The sequence below is a fragment of the Falco naumanni genome, chromosome 6 (assembly GCF_017639655.2).
Source record: "Falco naumanni isolate bFalNau1 chromosome 6, bFalNau1.pat, whole genome shotgun sequence".
In the NCBI taxonomy this organism is placed as follows: domain Eukaryota; kingdom Metazoa; phylum Chordata; class Aves; order Falconiformes; family Falconidae; genus Falco; species Falco naumanni.
The window spans coordinates 53,452,919-53,471,657 of record NC_054059.1 but is presented as its reverse complement, the minus strand read 5'-3'; the positions used below and the strand labels follow the sequence as shown (position 1 = coordinate 53,471,657).

The window sequence follows — 18,739 nt, the reverse complement described above, 5'->3', positions numbered from 1 at the left end:
CTCCTTTCATCATCAGTAACTGATACATTCTAAACTGTTTCTTTTGCTCCCACAATTTTGGATTTGATATACCTATACTTCTGATGTTTAGATGTCTTAATAGTTTCTAGAGCTGAAATGCATTTGTTTGCAACTGCAAAATGCTACTGTCTTAGCATTGTCAACAGCCTTGCTTTGAGTACTCAAGTGCAAACTTCAGGTAGGACTTAAAATGTATCAATTCATATACAACAGCACTACAGCAGCAATCATTCATTCTTAAACCTAACAGGATTAAAAAAAAAAAAAGTTACTCCAACCATACCTTCCTGGCACTCCAGCAAACACATCACATCTGAGAACTTAAAATTCTGCACTTCACCTTCTAAAGACAGAAAAAAACAGCTGAAGGTTGATCTTTACCATGACCTGAAGGCACTGAGATAGAAGACCACTGTAAGAATAAGTGGAATTACTGTTCCCCCAGGATCTCTAGTTCTTCTGGAATCTCACAAGTTCTGACTTTCATAGATGATAATAGTCAATTATGAAAATATGAAAATTATTGCCTTTGTATTGGTTTATAGTTTGTCTGAAAAAAAAAAAAAGTAAAAAAAAAGTGAACCAAACTAATGTTGAAGACCCATAAAAGAAAACTGAGAAAAAGCCTGGAGTGTCACTTTTTCCAGTGTAGGTGTACAGCATGTATGAGGAGAATCTCAAAAAGTATCTCAAAGGATTTTAAAAAGCTTTTCATTGCTAGTGACACATTTTTCCCTGAAATAAGCCACTTCCTTTCTAAAACCCACACAGTACCTCAGCGTCAGATTCATAACTTCTTGAAGTCTGTGTATATATTTTTCTTACACAAAACACGGAAGTCTTAAATTCTCATTACTTTCCATGATTTAAGATATAACTATATCACCAGTTCTGTCAGATTTCAAACATTTCCATTCAGTAAAGAACACATTCTCTTTGCCACAGACTGAATACATGCCATATTCGAGTAAGCATTAAATACAATGGGCTCTCATCACTACAGCAGACATTTGAGAACCGTCATGTTACAGAAAAGTGAGCACAGCCGATCGAAGTTGGGGAGAAAAATTTCTTCTGAGCTACTCTGGTATAAATAACGGATTTTTCAAACGTGCAAAACCAAAGCATTAAGGGCCTAGTATGATAAATTGAAGTAAAACCTGAGGGACTCTAAGCTCATAAAAATATATTGTACATCACCATTAAACTGCAGAACGTTTGCTCCTCCAGGATTTCTTTGGAATTCTCCCTATAAATAAAATCCAAAAAGTATCAGTTTGTTTTTTCATCTAAGACTCCCAACTTCATTTGTCCATTAACCACAGATGTGGTTAATAAATACAGAAGAGATAATTTATCTGTTAAAGCACAGTAATCTGCATTCTGACATGTTGCACTCAGAAACAACTGCTATGAGTCCACCTGTAGCATAAAAAGACAGAAGACAATTAGGTATTTGTCCATGCACCAAGAAACACCCACCATTCTGAACCAAAAACAAACCTTGCGGCATTTGACTGAGTGAAAAGAAAAAGCTAATTATGTTAAGTCACATTGTGGTGGTGTTTGTGGAATTTTTGTTTGTTAGTGGTGTAAAGCAAAAATTAAGGAAGACAGTTATACAGGAGAGGCAAAAGAAAAGAATTCCAGAAACTTGAAAAACAAAAGAACATCAATAAAATGCAAGCTAAGCACCTACTAATTTTACTTGTGGCTTATATACTCGAAACTGCCCACGCTGTCTTAATAGCTACATCAAAAATCTGAGTACCTGCAGCATTAATAAAAAACAAATAAAAAAATAAATGCCAGTGAAGAAGCTGCTCCTCTATTAACAGCTAAAAGTGAAGTAGTATAGTCCAGTATCTAGAAAACTAGACTAAAGCTTGAGACCTGTACTCTATTCCTAGATTATCTGGCATATCATGAGTAAGGCTTTTCAGCTTCCTGTGCCTTACTTTCAACATGAACTCCTTACTCTGAAGGTTGTTTCTTATGAAGTATTTATACATACAGCCCTGTAGAGGCCCTGTTCTTAGTGCTATTCCCGAGAAATTACCATAAACCAAAACAGCTAGTGTCCCCACAAAGATAGCTCAACTATGGGAATGACTTCACCTAAAAAAAAAAATAAAATTATAGCTTCCTTGCTACTCCAATTACAGTCAAAAGACATGCTCAGTTCACAGTAGTTTGCATTTCTTGCAAGGATTGCACATTTACAGACATCTGACCTCCTTCTTGCTCGGGCATCACTGAAACAAAAAAATCTTAATGTCATAAAGTGGTTAATAATCCCATTAATGGTGCCCGAAATGGAAAAGAATCTGGCTCACTCACCAGCATCTGTATTAGTTCTACAATACTAACACAAGCAACAAGAAATTAAAAGGTAGTTTAGCCAGAAAAAGTAAGCAAGGAAAAAAAAAAAAAAAAGACAAAAAGACTCAAAATAGCCAATTGAAATATTAAAATAATGTCCATCTTCATCAGCTATTATCTCCATACATTGATGTGATGAGTAAATACTTCACAAGCAACTCTTCTCCAAAATCTCCATATTCTCATAAATTTAAAAAGAAAAAAAAAAGACAATTTTCACTGCATCTTCATAAGTCTAATTCTTAACAAACTGTTCATGAGTTCTCTTCCAAAATACATCATTTTAATCTCTGCAGACTACAACCATTTTACAGGTCATTTTATTACCAGAAAGTTGTAGAGAAGGGCAATAGGCTATTTTCTAAAAAGACCCTATGAACACTAAGCACCCAAATCAATTATTTGACCAACAAGCCACTGCCGTACCTCAAAAGTCACTGACAATTGTTTTTAATGGCCCAGTTTTAAGTATGCAATGTAACATGTCCATAAACAAACAAAAAAAGAACACCTTCATGATGACATAGACACTAGAAACCCATGAACGATTTCATAAGTGATTGTTGAGATTAAGAGTTCTTAAAATTCACTAACTGCAATTAGCTCTTACTTTGGGTAAAAATGTATACTTCAACAAACAGTCTGCATAAAGGAGCGACTGGCTGTACACTACAGCAACGCTAAAATAGAGAACCATTCCCACCAAACTGCATTAAAATAGCAATTCAGAAAGAACAAAAGAGCTTTCTTCAAGAAATAAATAAATCACCATTGGCTTTGATTTTCGTTTTCATCACATTGTTTTCTAGTGCAGAATGGACACACAAAAATTTTTTCTCTTACTTCCCCACAGAAAATCCTACAAGGTCAAAACCATTTGCACACACAGAAGTATAAATAACTTGGACTAATGACATTTCCTCATAATCTAAATAGTATTTTGGACACAGTGAATTGAACATAAAATCTACTGAAGAGTTTACCAGCTGTCTACACTTCACACAAACCAAAAAAAGGATACGTTGTCCACAAAAATTCAACTCACTTCCAAAGAAACAATACAACAGAGAAGCATCCCCTTTCAGCACTTTATAGTTTATTTTTACTGCATGAATTACAATGTATTGAAATTTTTGTTTTCCTCCCAATCACAATTCATAATCAACATTTAATACAAAAACACTTCAACAACTCTGAAAAGCTGAAAATTTTAGATTTGCAAGAGACGTGAATGATTGTGTGCATAACCCTGAACTACTGCCCTTGTATGTAGCTTATTTCAGTATTTATGCATTTCATAAAGACAACCTATATCCTATCTTCATAGAAACCTTTTGTATAGCTATTCATTATCTCCAGTAGTAGAAGTTGCTCTTTAGCTTTTTGCATAAGTGTAGATTTTCAGGAATTACTGATTACTGAAAAATGTATTTGAATGACATGATTAGAGGAAATAGGGAAAATTACAAAATTGCAAGGACTACCTCACTGCACTAGTTAAGTGTCTCAGAAGTAAGATTTTGAAATACTATTGTGCAACAGTTCCAGAAATTCAAGTAGCTTGCTGCCTCTGAAGCTTAAGACCCTGAGAACTGTCTAAACAACTCAATGAGAAATTACTCATACTGTTATTTCTGAATAGGAAGTAAAAAAACAGGTATGTGAAGTCTTAATCCCATAGGGTTTTTTTCTAATGTGAAGCTTATACTCCTAACAGTATACTCTTCTCAAAACAAAACTGCTTCCTGTTGCAATTAAAAACCAGCTAAACCTAATTACATTAAATCACATCCCAAAAGGGTACAAAGCATTAATTTTTTTTTATATCCCCATGGGGGTTATTTTCCTATACTTCACATACTGTGACTTTCAATTTGCCCTAATTTTCCAAAACAAATTCGTATAGAATCAGCTAGAAAAAGGAAACCTAAAAGAGAAAAATGGAACAGGTATTGAGACATTTTAAGAATTCAACTGTAGTAGCTCTAATTTCCACTGTAACAAAGCTTGAGAACTAACTTCAGACAGTTGATTTTTCCTTACTTCACTGATATCCTTTCCTTTTTAAGATCCAAATAAGGTTTAAAAAAATGCTATCAAAATGATCTAAAAAATAAAAATAAAATATAGAATTTACAAACCCATTTCTAACCAAACGCAAACCAGAGCCTCAATATGGTGTCTGAAGAAACACTAGCAGATGCTAGTTTTTGCCTTACTTTGGAGAAAGGAGTCTTCCATAGAAAGAACGAACTATGCCCATGCAAACCTAGACAAGAATTGGAGCCCGTTTCCACAATAGATACAATTTTTCTAGAACATGTAATCACAACTGTTTCCATCAGGTAAGTTAACAAGAAACTGTAATTAAGTCAGTCCTTTAAGAATACGTACTTTATTTAAAAGGTAGATAAAAGCAATACCCAGAAGTCGATTTTGTATTAAAAAATATTCAGCAGCCACGTTAAAATTATGTACAAAATAAATTTAATGTACAAAATACCTTAGGAGTACACAATCTGAATACTAGAAGTAGTAGGTCTATGTAGTTTAGTATTCTCTTTATGTCCATATGCAAACACAGACACAAGGTACTTTACAATGTTAATATGTGAATTCCAAAACAAGTAGCACAACCTGTATTAGACAAAGATACCCACTAGCTGAAAAATGGGGGGTGGGGAAATTTATATACATACATCAATAAAATAAGCTCACTGTGTTAAGCATAAAGTAGATTTATTAACAAGAATTCTAACATTCATTAGGCAGAAACACTTCAGCGCAAAGGCCAAAGACAGACTTGTTATACAGAAGTGCCATATACTGTAGTATCATGCAGTATTCTAAAACAATTAAACCTGTCACTAATGACACAAACCCAGTTCTCAGTAAGGAAATTATTAAAATATCTGCTTCACTTAAAAAGCAAATATAGTAACACATTCCCTTTTCCTAATAAAAACAAAACTGTAAGATTTTCCAAGCATGGAAATGAATAACCTCTACTGAAAATTCATTGGAATTTAGGTTTATCCACCACTTAGGTACCTTCTGCAGTGTTCAGCCTGCAGGTTTGTACTAATTCAACACTCACTTCGGGATTTAGGATTGCAAACTGAAGAAAAATTCCACCCCTACTTCTTATACACTAAACAGCATGTATTGCTTCTTCAAGACCACTAACAACACTGACAAAAATGCAAATGAAAAAGTATTTATACATGAAAATTTAGCTACATCACAAGATCCAAAATTGTTTACTGAGGTATCAATCCCACAGTAAGATCTACAATAAAGATGTAATGCTGATGCCCTTTGGCTTCAGTCACTTGTTTGAACTTTGATCTGCATGAAACCTATGGCAAAACTAAGCTCTGAGTACTATGCGTTGCCACCCACTACTTGTACATACTTTCCAATGGAATTCATAGCACATACATTTAGGTGTATGTCCAGTTTATGTTCCAAAATTATTAAAAAATTGTAAGAAGTGTCACGCAAAGAAAAGCAGCCAGGGGAATGAGAAAATAGACCAAAATCAAGGACAAGTTCAGCAAGAGTAAAAGGAAAGATTTCTAGAGAAAAACAAAGCTATTCAAGTGAAAATTTAAAAAAAAACACAAAACCCAAACTGCCATGTATTAGAAATCTCTACCTATATTAATTAGTGCCTCAAGAGTATTTGGAACATAAGTAAGCAAAATCACCTAAAAATATACCAGGCATGGTGATGCCAAACTTTGCACTAATACTTTACTTTTAAAAATTTGAATTTCTTTAGTAGAAGAATATACATAATTTTCGAAAAACTGAACTTTAATTATAAACTCTCCAAGTAGGACATTTTGCCTCAGTGGGAAAAAGAGACTTGAACTTTTAAGCAGCAGGAAGTTAATATTTGGAGTAACTACAGAGAAACTGATCATTGAAAAGCATTCCATACTGTTCAAAAAGCAGAATTTACTATTAAGACTAATTAATAAAACAACCAGTATACCATCAGTATCAGCCAGACTTCTGTAGGAAGTCTTCCAAGAAAGTAAATAAATTCTGGTCCTGCCCATGAACTTATCAGATCATAGCATGTACCCTGGATTGTATTATTTACACTTCAATTCTTTAAGGCACTCAAACTAAGTAAGAATACAGACAGCTAGATTAACATGCCAGCTAGAACATAAACACTGCAGCACTGTCATTACATAAAACTTTTATTAGTAAGGGTAAGAAATATTAATTTCGTTCAAGAGGTCAGAGGTCACACTGTTCATAGTTCTAAATGACAATAGCATCAACTAGACAAACAAGCAAAATATACAGAACATGAAATTTGTACCTGAGAGCACTGGAACATGTTTTATTTTTATTTAGAAACAAAACTGTAGTGCAACCTGACTTGTTTTTGTCTGCTTTTTGATTCAACATGCTCAACAGAAATTAGATTAAAATTGTATCTACTGCTCCATACTAGCTGCCGAGTTTAGCATGAATAAGCGTATGGCAGTATCTGAACAAACATTCTTCTAGTTGCAGCAGTACTTTTATTGCACTTATTGCTGTTCAGAATCTAAAATACTGACACTGACACTGGAAACATACTAAAAGTAGTAATATTTACTAAAAGAGAAGTTGAAATACACATGTAGTTACTAATTTGACTAGAAGGGGCACCAGAATCTGGTAATTATCAGCTAAAAAAATTTTTTCAGAATGTCCCAATTCTGATCGTCCATCTAAAGATTCTAAGTAACAGCGACTGGTGCAAACATTTGAAGAGAATACATTTCCATTACTAAAGAAAGCTTTCTTCAAAACAGACAAGAGGGAGACACAAACAGCACTTACGCTGCCCATTTTTTTTTCAATTGAGCAAACGCTCATGCCAATACTTTTCCAAAAAACCTGAGAATAAACCACAGAATCCTAGCTAATCTTCCAATGAAATACATGTATATGCCCACAAAATAGCGGATTCCACACTTTTGACAGCTGATGGGGTGGAGGGGAGGCACACAGTTTTAATTGCTTGCTCCCCTGAAAATTTGGTCCTATCAAAAATTACACGTCCTACCACAAGTAAAACCATCAAGACCTGAGGTTAGCGAGGCTTTTTAAAACTAAAGGTATTTCTGTTGTAATATTGTAATCAGTATAACGATAGAAGAGAATAATGACATTGACTGAAAACATCAACTACAAGACTGGCAGTTTACCAGCATACCTTATCAGAAAATCTAACTTTAAGAATATTTATTACATCAGTCATAATATAAACTGAGGTTCCTGCTCCCCAAACTATACACACCATATAGCAAAACTAAATTACAAAATAGTAACTGTGTTCTTCCCAACAAACTGTATCTTCAACACCTACAGATGTTTCAAGAAGTCTAATGCTGTTTATAGAATTTTGTGCATGCAATATCTATATAGTAAAGTTCAAGACTTTGCAAAAGTTAAAAATGTTATATTGTCAGTGAAAATTAGACAAAAATAAAGATATTCAGTGCAACAGCTTAAAAGTTCACATACAAATTTGCTACCAAACAGTGAGAATGTAACATGTCAATTAAAAAAATTAAAAAATCCAATTCTGCATTATAAATAGGTCCTACATAATTAATATTTTTCATATATCAAGACATAAACACTGTTTCTTGGAGGGGTTTGTTTGTGTGGGTTTGGTTGCTTGGCTGGTTTGGTTTTTTGCTTTTTTTTTTTTTCATTACTCTCTTGTGAAAGCTTTTTTTTGGTTAGCTTTCACAATGTCATCAGGAGATGCTGATTTGAAGTCAAATGGTGTTATGGTTATTATAGGACCAGTTTCCTTGGGTTTTACATCTTGTACTTGTCTACTGTATAGGAAAGCCTTATGTATACCAATTGTGCGCCGCTTATAACCTTTTGGAGGATAACGGAGACACAAGGTTAAAGCAAAAGCTGAAGGTCTTGCACGCAATGCCTTTATCCATGAAAGGGACAAATCCTGCCTCTTAGAAGTAAGACCTCTTTTGGGTTTTTTATCTGTTTTGGCAAAACCAGAATATTTTCCTTGTTTTTCTTTTAAATGTTTAGTTTCAGGGCTCAAGACACTTGACTGTCCTACCACATTTTGTTTTGCAGAAACATCCGCATTTTTTACAAGGACACTTAAATCAATGTTGATTCTTTTAGAGGGCCTTAGTTCAATTACATCAAGCATGGGGAAGTCTGTCTGTTGTTGAGTTTTGTCTACTTCAATAGTCTCTGCTATTAAATCCGAGAGTGATAAATTCTCAACCTCCTTTCGTGGAGAAACTTTGGACAGGACTAGAGAAGACAAAGATCCTGTTAGCTCTGGCATCCCACCTGAAGTTTGAGGTTGACTTACTAGTTGCGATAATGGTGAGATTCCCAACTTTGTATCAGTGAGACTTGCTGTTGACTGGGTATAGAGGTCAGCCAAAGAGTAACAGTGGCTAGCACTGCTTTCCTGGTGCTCCTGAAGTAAGTCAGCCAACATTGTACTTCCAGACCTTAACATTGGCAAAGCAGCCGTATCTGAAGAGGGGCTTTCTTGTTTTCTACTTTGCGCAACTGAAGAAAAATTTTCAAGTTCATTATTTCTATTTACAGTATGACTGACTTTGTTATCAAGAGCCAATTTTCCTAAAGCACTTGTTAAACACGGAGGACTGTAAAAATACGCATTACTATTACGATCAGAAGTATCTGAGGAAACAAGAGGAATGCAGTCTTCAGGACTCAGAGAATCACAAAGCACATTCTGCATCGGCAAGGATTTCAAGTCCTGTGTTTCCTTGCATTCCAACTTCTTAAAAGAAGAATATCCAGATGGGTTACTTCCTATACTAAAGTAATTATCTTCACTGTTAGAAATCAAATTTACTGCATTAGCACTTTCTGGTAGTTGATTCTCTGCCTGTTTATTCACAGGTTCACAAAACAATTCTTTACATAAATCATCACTGAAACAAGATGACAGAACAAGTGAAGAGGATTTCAATCCTTTCCTTTCAGATGAAGGTATACTGGATTTTTCAGCATTAAGGAGTATTCTGTCATTTTTAATTAGAGAGTAACAAGCTGAACCACTTTTGGCTGTCAGGTTTCCAAACCCAGGTTTGTTGGTGTTGTCAGCAACACTTTCTGCTGCACAAGAGAAACCACCTGTATCCATACACATTTCTGGACAACAAAGTAAGTCTCCTTACCTTACAATAGCCAATAATTTTCAGATGCAAATGCAGTCACAACGAAATATCCATTTTTTTTAAAGTTGACAGCAGCAACAGAAAAATCAAGGAGAAACATGAAAAGGCATTTAATTACTAAGTGTTATCCAAAGATATGCAATGTTATACAATTAAATTATGGGTATCTACTGAAATACCTAAGAAACTGTAAGAACCAGCAAAGTATGCCAGTAAGTATTACAAAGATTTAAACATAAATCAAAACAAGAAAGTTAACGTACAGATACTACCAAAAAAAGGGTGGAACTGGGAATGTGAGATTATCAGTTCACAAATAATGGAAGTGCATAAAACCTAAAGATCTTGTCCAACTTTTAGGACACATATTTATTCAATTAAGTTATATATTAGAAATCAGAAATGTACTGTGAACTGTGGATACTTGCAGTTTGAATTTAAGCTGACACTAAGGTTGTTACTTTGACTTCTAGCTCAAGAAAAGCTACTTTCCTTTAAATGTTTTTAGAACACAGAAATAGAAAAGTTGATCTTTTTTAAATTTCTAATAAATTTCTAATGTAATAACAAGCATCTTCACAGCCTGTAAAGCCAAAATTAAACTGTACTTAGAAATGAATCATCTTCAGTGTAAACAATTAAAAAGAAGTATACCTTTCGTTGTCTTTCCTACAGTCACAGTGTCCTCATTCTTGGTCTTCACATTTTGCTTACTGCCTTGAGAAAGCACAAGCTCCAAAGCCTTCTGTACATCAAATTTACTATCCAGTACTGCTTGCACCATTTTTTGCTCTGGTACAGACTCTGCCAAAACTTCTCTCATTTGATCAAGGCATGAATTAAGACGGGCTAAAAGAGACATATGACTGTTATAAGCTGCACAAAAAAAATGTCTTAAGTGGCCTAACCACTAGCACCACCCTTCTGATGAACAAAAACAGGAGAAAAATATCACAGTAAGAGATAAAACCTTTAGAAATTAATTTTAATCTCACTTACTGCCATGATAAACTCTGCCCTCAAACCCTGCAGAATATTTGAATAATTCCAGATATTGCTATAAGGAACATATCACCAACTACTATTTATTAGTCTATAAAGTCTCAATATTGAAATCCTTTGATGTTGTGAAATTAAATATCTTCACTGTTGAGAAGCACAAATAAACAACTTAAAATTATCCGAAGTAATTTAATAAGTCAACGTGGAATCCCATTGAACACCACAATTCCAGTGTTTACAGATGTTATAATTAACACCCAAAGTAAAACAGCATTTTCAGAGGCCTCAGGCCTTAACAACTGAAAACTCTGGATCAACACGCCAGGTTTTAAACTACCTGTAATCTTTACCTTTCCTAAACCTGTAATACATTTTTTGGCTGATAAAATCAATTTTCTTTGGAGCATATTTCTGCAACCAGTATAAGCCTTGACTAAGACAAGTTTCTTAAGTCTTGACTTGCCACACACCAGGAAGACTGAAAATTCACCAGGCTGCCACTCACTGGAAGTAGTGTGCTAATCAGACATACAAACACAAGAGAACAGAAGAGAATCTTCCTGTGTATCATAGGTTCTGCTAGTTCAGATTTTAGACAACAGTAAGTGAAGAACAGGAAGACTACTACAGATTATTTATTTGAACACCTTCTCAAAGATGGTGATGTTTAAAGAACTTTGCTAAGGGAATTTGACACCACAAAATTCCAACTGGTTACTCAAATCAGCAACCTCAACCTGTAATCCAAATAGCAAGGCAATGCACTCCAGATATCTGCTCTGCAGAACAAGTACTGGCACAGCCCTGCACAATGTGCCCGTTGGCCATTTTACTATCTAACACTTAACAAGGCCAATCTTACCAAACTCTCTGCAGCCAGATGGACCGCAATTAATAATTTTGTGTTAATGGCCAACACTGCACACTATACCAAACATTACAGGTCTTGTGGGACAACTGCTGTTTTTACAGCAGAAATGGTTATTTCTAGGTTTCTTTAACATCTTCTTTTAGTCCAGAATTTTACCTTCTTTCTTTCTTCAATGTCAATTCTTAACTGTTTGAGACTGTCAAAAGCATTCTGAAAAGCCAGGGTACCATACTGTATCGTCCAGATCACCTGTATCCACATACTGATTCTTTCAAACTGCCCTCTACAGCATTATTTCCTGCTGTAAAAACATGTCTATTACACCCCAATTTATCATGTTTTACCCGTGTGTCTATGCATTAGCATAGCTTCTACCAATTTACTTGACATGGAATCTAGATTGTTTCTATTCTATCCACTGTTTCTGAATTTTCTGTAACTTGTTTTAAATACCACATTTCATTCATGTATTTTATTGACTATTCATTCACCAACACACTTTACTTTGAGCTTATCAAGATTTTAAAAATAACCCTCGTTTTCCAAAACATTAAAACCTGAAATTAACTATTAATACTTGGGAAGGATACTTGCGAGTATTTCTCACAAAGCATGTCATTAAGCCATCAGGAAGCAAGTTTAAAAAACTAAAGCAAGTATTTTGCCCTCAACCACTCAGAACTCTGCTTGTAACGTGGAATTCACAGCTGAAGGACAGAATAGAAACCAAATGAATTCAAAACAGGGTAAGAAAAGATTGCAGAGGATACAGATATCTGAAGATATTGGTTACTATTTCAAGGAAACGCATGACTTTGAAAACCTCTCAAATACTGCTAATTGCCATAATTTGGAATGCAATACAAGCAAAAAAAAAAAAAATCATTCTACAACTACTCCATTTCTAATACTCTTCCCTAAGCATCCATTTGCTGTATCAAGACCTTGAGCTACATGGATGCTTGGCCTGAGCCAGTACAGTTGTTCTTATGTATGAATTTCACATCAAATCTCACTGCATCTAATAAGAAACTAAAAACATGTTTCAAAGTATGCAACCAAGTACTATACAAAAGGCAGTTACAAGCTTAAAGAATCACCACTGAAGCTATCTAATTTCATGAAGGGTGGTGTTATACAAGATTACGAAGTTGTGAGCAGCATCAGTCAAGTTACAAACATTAATTTAAAGCTATTTTACTAAGTCCTTAATTCATAAAATAGATTGTTTTGAGAATTATTTATTATCTATAATTACCTCTATCAACGTCAGTCAACTGATGATTAGATGTAAAATAATCAGCTGTATCATCTGTACCTTCATAGCCATATCCTTCTTCTTCTAATGGCTCAGCACACATTGCTGGTTTGTCTCGTCTGGAGTAGATAAACTGAGCTGCTGCATTAGGCACAAAACAAAGTATTAAAAAAAGTCAAATCTTTTTTCCTCCTTTAAAAACAAAACATATCTAAAGGGGAAAAAGTGTTAGGACGCTGCCGTTGCAGTGGTTTCAGGGGTGGGGAACACTACTGTATAATGATTACTACCTGAAGACTCTACAAAGCTTACAACAGTTCATGCTAGAATATAAGCAAGTCATCCTCACAGTGAAACCACAGGCTGGGCAATATCCTCATATCCATGTAATGCAGTAATTCTGCATTATTCAAGTTCAATATTCAAACAAAAGAACATGCCTCAGGTTCAAAAAAATAGTATTTTCTATACCAAATTACTCTCTACAGCCTAATGCCTTCAGAACCATACTCCGCAATTATTTTTTTACCTCAGTTACAAGTAAAAAAAAAAAATTATCATGAAAATACCATTGCTTTCACAGTATGGCACTGTCAAACTACTGATAATTTAATGGAGTTAAACACATTCTTCTCTTCTTGGAATTTCATTAGAAATACAGCCCATGAGTTAAAACATATTCACACAAAACTTTAAACAAGTACATAACTCCACTCTGATTTTGCAACACATTAAGACATATATAGATAAAACTTCTTGTTGAACATGAAACCCAGTCATTACCACTCTCAGAAATGTACAAAATATAATGTAAACAAATTTCCTTATATTATGTAATATGCTCTCCAGCTCTAAAACACATACGTAAAGCATTTGTATATCCAGCAGTAGTATAGCCTTACCAACTGTTTCCCAAATGCATACCATTCCAAATTCAATCACCATAACTGAAGGAAGTATTAAAATATTACTATACAATCTAGATCAGATTATTTTATAAATGAAGGTTAGGTAAAAGGAATTCTTAGGAAAATAGCTGTGCACAAGCAAGAATTAGTTTTGTAATTTAGCAGTTTATACTTGTGTAAAAAGTAAGCATGTTGCATGTTTTCATCACAAAATACAAGACTACCTTAATTCTTCTTAGAAAGTGTCTGAAAAATTCTAGCATAAAATGCAATACTTGGAAATTGAATGCAGGCAATCTGCTGGGGAATGTGACTACAAATGATAAAAATACACACCTAGATTCGCTAACCAAAATCAACAGGATGACAGAGGAACAGATTTTTAAAGACCTAATTAACTCAAGTACCTGTGGCAAGAGGACACAGACTACATCACAGTTGCAGTGGATTTAGATGTGGCATCGTTACCTGCAACACAGCTTCACATCAGCCCCAGCCATACTATTTTCAGAGCCTACTCAGCTCTAGAAACACTGCCACCAAATCTGGGAAAATCTTGCCAGAGACTCAACTGCAGAACACAATCTAATGATTCTACAGTTGGACCGAATTAATCTGGGCTGAGACACTCCAATTACATCTCACCTGAGCACACAGCATCACTGTTTTCATACATACTTTGCAACATTACAAACGCCAGAAGGCTTCTTAGCTCCATGAGATCTTGCATGAGAACACAAGCCAGTGAGGATCAGTGCTGCATCCCACAATAAGACTCCCTACCCCACATTTACCCAAAGTTGTGTAAAAGACAAATTACCAGGTGCAGAATCATAACTGTTAAGCCCAGCTATATCTTAATAACAATTCTGAAAGATACCAAACGTTTCAAGACTACCAACACATTCAGATTTTTATATTACCAAGTATATTCTGACCATCCAAGACAATACACTTGTATGACTGAAGATGTGCCCAGTTGTCTAATGTGACTTCCAAAAGTACAACAATGCCTCATGTTACCTGACTTGAAAATTATTATGGCCGCTAGGCACTCTTCAAAAGTTTCACTAGCTTTTAAAAACCGTTTTATACACAAATAAATATCAGAGTAGGCATCAATGGACAGTGCTTATAGGTAACCATTGGAACTAACCTGTTGAAGGAGAAATGCAATAATCATCTTCTACCGATTGGCCATACACATCATCATCTTCAAAATCTATGAAGCAGAAACAGTAAGATTAGTCTGCACAATTTCTAAATACTTAAAATTATAATTCAAAGTGTAGTTTTTACACAAGGTTTTAAGAAAGTATGCATATCTAATATTCCAGAAGTGCAGGTAAGTACTGTTTATTTACCTTGGTAAGAAATTCTGAGTTACAACAATGTAATTTTAATACTCTATTCATTAGGAAAGCTGAAAATTTTCAAGGGTTGCCATGCTTCACACTTCCTCCTTCAGCATCTCCTTTGGAAGGCTGTCCTCACAGTCCAAACACAGCTTTCTACAGTTCCACAGATCTTCACCCACGGCACTTCTCTTGATATTTCTGCTTGACCTCTCAACAGTCTTAACCACAAGACAGTTCAATTACAATCCCTACTCCAACAACTCAGGATTAGCACTGCTACTCCATACCTGTCTACTTCTCAGCTTTCCTCTCTAGTCCATCCTTATGGCCACACACTTTTTGAGTTCAGCAAGGCAAAAACACAACTCACAATTCCCTTTGAACATGCAAAGTTGTTTCAGCCAAAAACCGAGAACCTTATATATTTACTTAAATATAACCATACACTTTCCCCATTAAAGAGGAATCAGTTATGAGGAAACACAAAGAGAAAGCAAATCACATTCCCCTCCCCCAATATCCTAGTACCATGTAACCTTGAAAATAAATTTGTAGTTTTCACTAACTAATAAGGAAATACATGAAAAAAGATGTTACTGCATACACTTGGCAGTTTCACAAACAACATGTATTGTTTGTAATTCTAAGAGCCTGAGAAAAAAGCAGATAACAACTAAAAAAAATCTGCACTGGATATCAACTTATGGACCACAGAACTGGGACATTACAAACACTGTACACATCTATAAAAGCCTCAGAATTCGCAGCACAAAAGGTTCACTTATCTCAAACTCAACTTAACTCTGTAATTTTCAAAAAAACACGAATGAAAAGCAGTAGCTAAAAAGGCAGGCACAAGTATAAGAAAAGTTTAATGAAGGACCCAGGAAGCTACTTTGGAAGTTAAGTATCTCAGGATAAAGAAAACATATTATAAGCTTGTTTTGACTGATTGTCTTTAAAAAAAAAAAAAGTGCACTGTTATCTACTTTTTGACCACTGTCTCCTGGTTCCTTGCTAGGACCAATTAATCTATAAAAAGTCTAGAGAACAGCTATACATTTTTTTCAAGGTAAGATCCCTTCTCATAATTTGGCCAATACTTCGAGAATGTCACGGAGAACTCCAAGATGACTTGTGTGAATGGTTAATTCAGATTTAGTACTAAGTGAAATCAAGGTAAGTCTTGTCAGTGTGCATTATCTGAACTACCTGTATATCCTATACTAGTTTAATTTCTAGACTAAGAAAGACATCTCTGTGAAAATGGTTCACCTTTCATTGACCATAAAAATGATCATTAAAAAATGACAGAAATTACAGAATAGAACCAACAGAAGCATTCCACAGTATCAACAACTGTATCACCAACATACTCTCTGCTGGAATATTACCATACCTCAAAAAGAAGAGAGCAGAAATAGAATATGGTCAAATAAAGGCCACAAGATCCAAGACCTCAGAAGCCTTCCTATGAAAGGAGACCAAAAAATACTGCAAATGTTTACTTTAGAAAGGATACAAATAATTTGGCCAGACAAAGCATTACAGAATCATAAATGGCATAAGAAGAACAAATGGCATTATATGAAATAATAATAAAAAAAGATGACACAAGCGTACTTCATTTGGGATAAATTATTGTAAGCGACTACAGAAGTTGTATATGGTATAAATACAGAGACCACACATATACATACTTCTAATTAAACCTTACGTGTAATGCAATAGTAAATTTACAAATAGCACTATCAACTTAAGCCTCATATGACCGCAAATTACTATGTATGTCAGCAACCTCATTAGAAGAGATTCTAATCACAGTGTACAAACACTGAAATAAATTCTACAGAGTGGGCACCCAACTTCACAGAGACAGAGATTCAGTTGAAATCAACATTTCAACTACTGTGATGAAGAAAAATCTCTATAGAGGACGAAAGAATGACACAGTAAAATCCCCAATCCAGTCTAAAATGTTGCCTATAATGGGTAAATTTGCACTGGTAAAACCTGCAGGGTAGGCCACACAAATGTCACAGTTCACATGGATTTACATGACTTCCCCAATTCCAAGACTGTGATGCATAACCCAATCTGTGCTACTATAACACATATTGACATTGCATCTGTTCACTCAGCAGCAAAAGACCAGAGGTAGGCAGAAGTATTTCCTGCGTTTTTTTACCTATCCTGACAAAGTGAGGCAACAAAATAGCTGCTCCCATACCAATATCAACTGTGGTCCACTTTTCCACAGCCCAAGACAACACAAAGGAAGCCTCTGGAAAAAAAGTGCGCAGTTCACAGTTTGCCTAAGTTAATGGGACAGGGCACAACGCAAGCTTCAGTACTGCAGGTATGACCGAGTTCTTACACAAGAGCTCGTTCATTCCACGCACAGGGAAGTTACCTATGTCAGAAAGGTGTCTGAAAAACAGGGTCTTCCTCAGGTATTCAACTCCATCTTTAAGAACTACATTTCTTCTACAAAGAAGAGCTGCTGCCTCATGTCTATTATTATGGCTGAACATCAGCAACAATTTGCTAGAGTTAGACCGGGAACGCAAATTTTTAAGTTTTACAAGACTAAAGAAGGGCAGGTTCAATTGCACAGAGGGTCACTCCCACCCGCCTGAAAAGCGGTCAACTCCGGCAGCTTAAGGCAAGGCAGGTAAGCCCTGCCGTGGCTCGGCCTGCGCGCCAAAGCCGGGCTTTGCCCGTGTGAGAGCCCCGGGGCGACCCTGGCAGCACGATGCGGCCCCGGAGGGCAGCGGCCGCGCGGCCACGTGCGCCCCACCCGCCACTCAGGCGGGGGGGGGGGGGGGGGGGGGGGGGGGCTGGGGGCGGGGTAGGGGCGGCGAGGCCTCTCACGGAGCCTCGTCCAACCCCCGCGGAGGGAAGGGAGGGGAGGCGGCTGCTTCTCCCCTCCCACCGCCCTCGACAGCCCCCCGCACCCTCCCCTCCACCCGCGCGGGCCCCGCCACACCTTCCCGCCCGCGGACACCGCCGCGCATAGCCGCGGCGCGGAGGGCCCCGCCGGGGGAAGGCGTGCGGGCTGGAGGGGCGCGAAGGGGCCGGCGGCTGGGGCGGTTCCCGCAGCTCCGCCGCCGCCGCCTCCTGCCCGCCACTACCTTCGTCGTAGTTATAGCCTCGGACGTTCCTGTGTCGGGACATGATGGCGGCGGCCGCCTCGCTCGCCCGCGGTGGTGCTGGCGCGGCGGACCTAGGGCGCCATGTTGGTGTCCGGCGGGGCTGGCGCAGTGTCCCTGCGCAGGCGCGCCGCGCGCCCGCCCGCTCTCATCGCGCCCTCGCGCATGCGCGGCGTCTCCCGCCTCGCCCGGCCGCTCCCTGGCCGGCCCGTCGCGCGGGGCGAGGGGGGGCGGCTCCTTACGCCGCTCGCGCTCCGCCCCTGCGCCGGGCCGGTGGTGACGTCAGCGGCTGGCGCGGGCCTGCCTGGCGCGGCAGGAGGGCTGGGAGCAGGCTGGGGAGGCCGCTGCCGTAGGGCCCGTGCCGCCCGCCCGCGGGCTCCCTCGGCTTCCTCGGAGGCGCTGAGGGAAGGGCCGCTGCGGCCCCGCGCTCCGGGAAGTTTCTGCGCGCAGCTTCCTCCGGTAGCGCCGTGCTCAGCCCTGCGTAACGCGGAGCGGGCCCGGCCCCAAAAGCGGTGGGGCCTGTACGCCTCACCGGCCCCCCGGCGGGCAGACTGCCCCGGCCTCGCCCGG

At 37.6% G+C, this 18,739-nt stretch overlaps 1 protein-coding gene across 5 annotated transcripts in view; it reads right to left on the bottom strand.

Moving 5' to 3' along the window:
- HBS1L (HBS1 like translational GTPase) overlaps positions 1–18,327 on the bottom strand; it is a 61,113-nt gene extending 42,786 nt beyond the window's left edge. Inside the window, exons 1-6 of one of the 5 annotated variants that reach the window (XM_040597512.1) lie at positions 18,152–18,310; positions 14,816–14,881; positions 12,812–12,892; positions 10,275–10,469; positions 1,222–1,266; positions 305–364 (exon numbers count right to left, since the gene is read on the bottom strand). In XM_040597512.1, coding sequence (XP_040453446.1) covers positions 305–364; positions 1,222–1,266; positions 10,275–10,469; positions 12,812–12,892; positions 14,816–14,881; positions 18,152–18,194 — 490 coding nt within the window. In that variant the 5' untranslated portion in view covers positions 18,195–18,310. Of the gene's footprint in view, positions 1–304; positions 365–1,221; positions 1,267–6,599; positions 9,616–10,274; positions 10,470–12,751; positions 12,893–14,815; positions 14,882–18,151 lie in introns of those variants that run through there. The other 4 variants (XM_040597510.1, XM_040597511.1, XM_040597514.1 and 1 more) reach the window with 4 other exon arrangements.
- Positions 18,328–18,739: the final 412 nt, after the last annotated feature.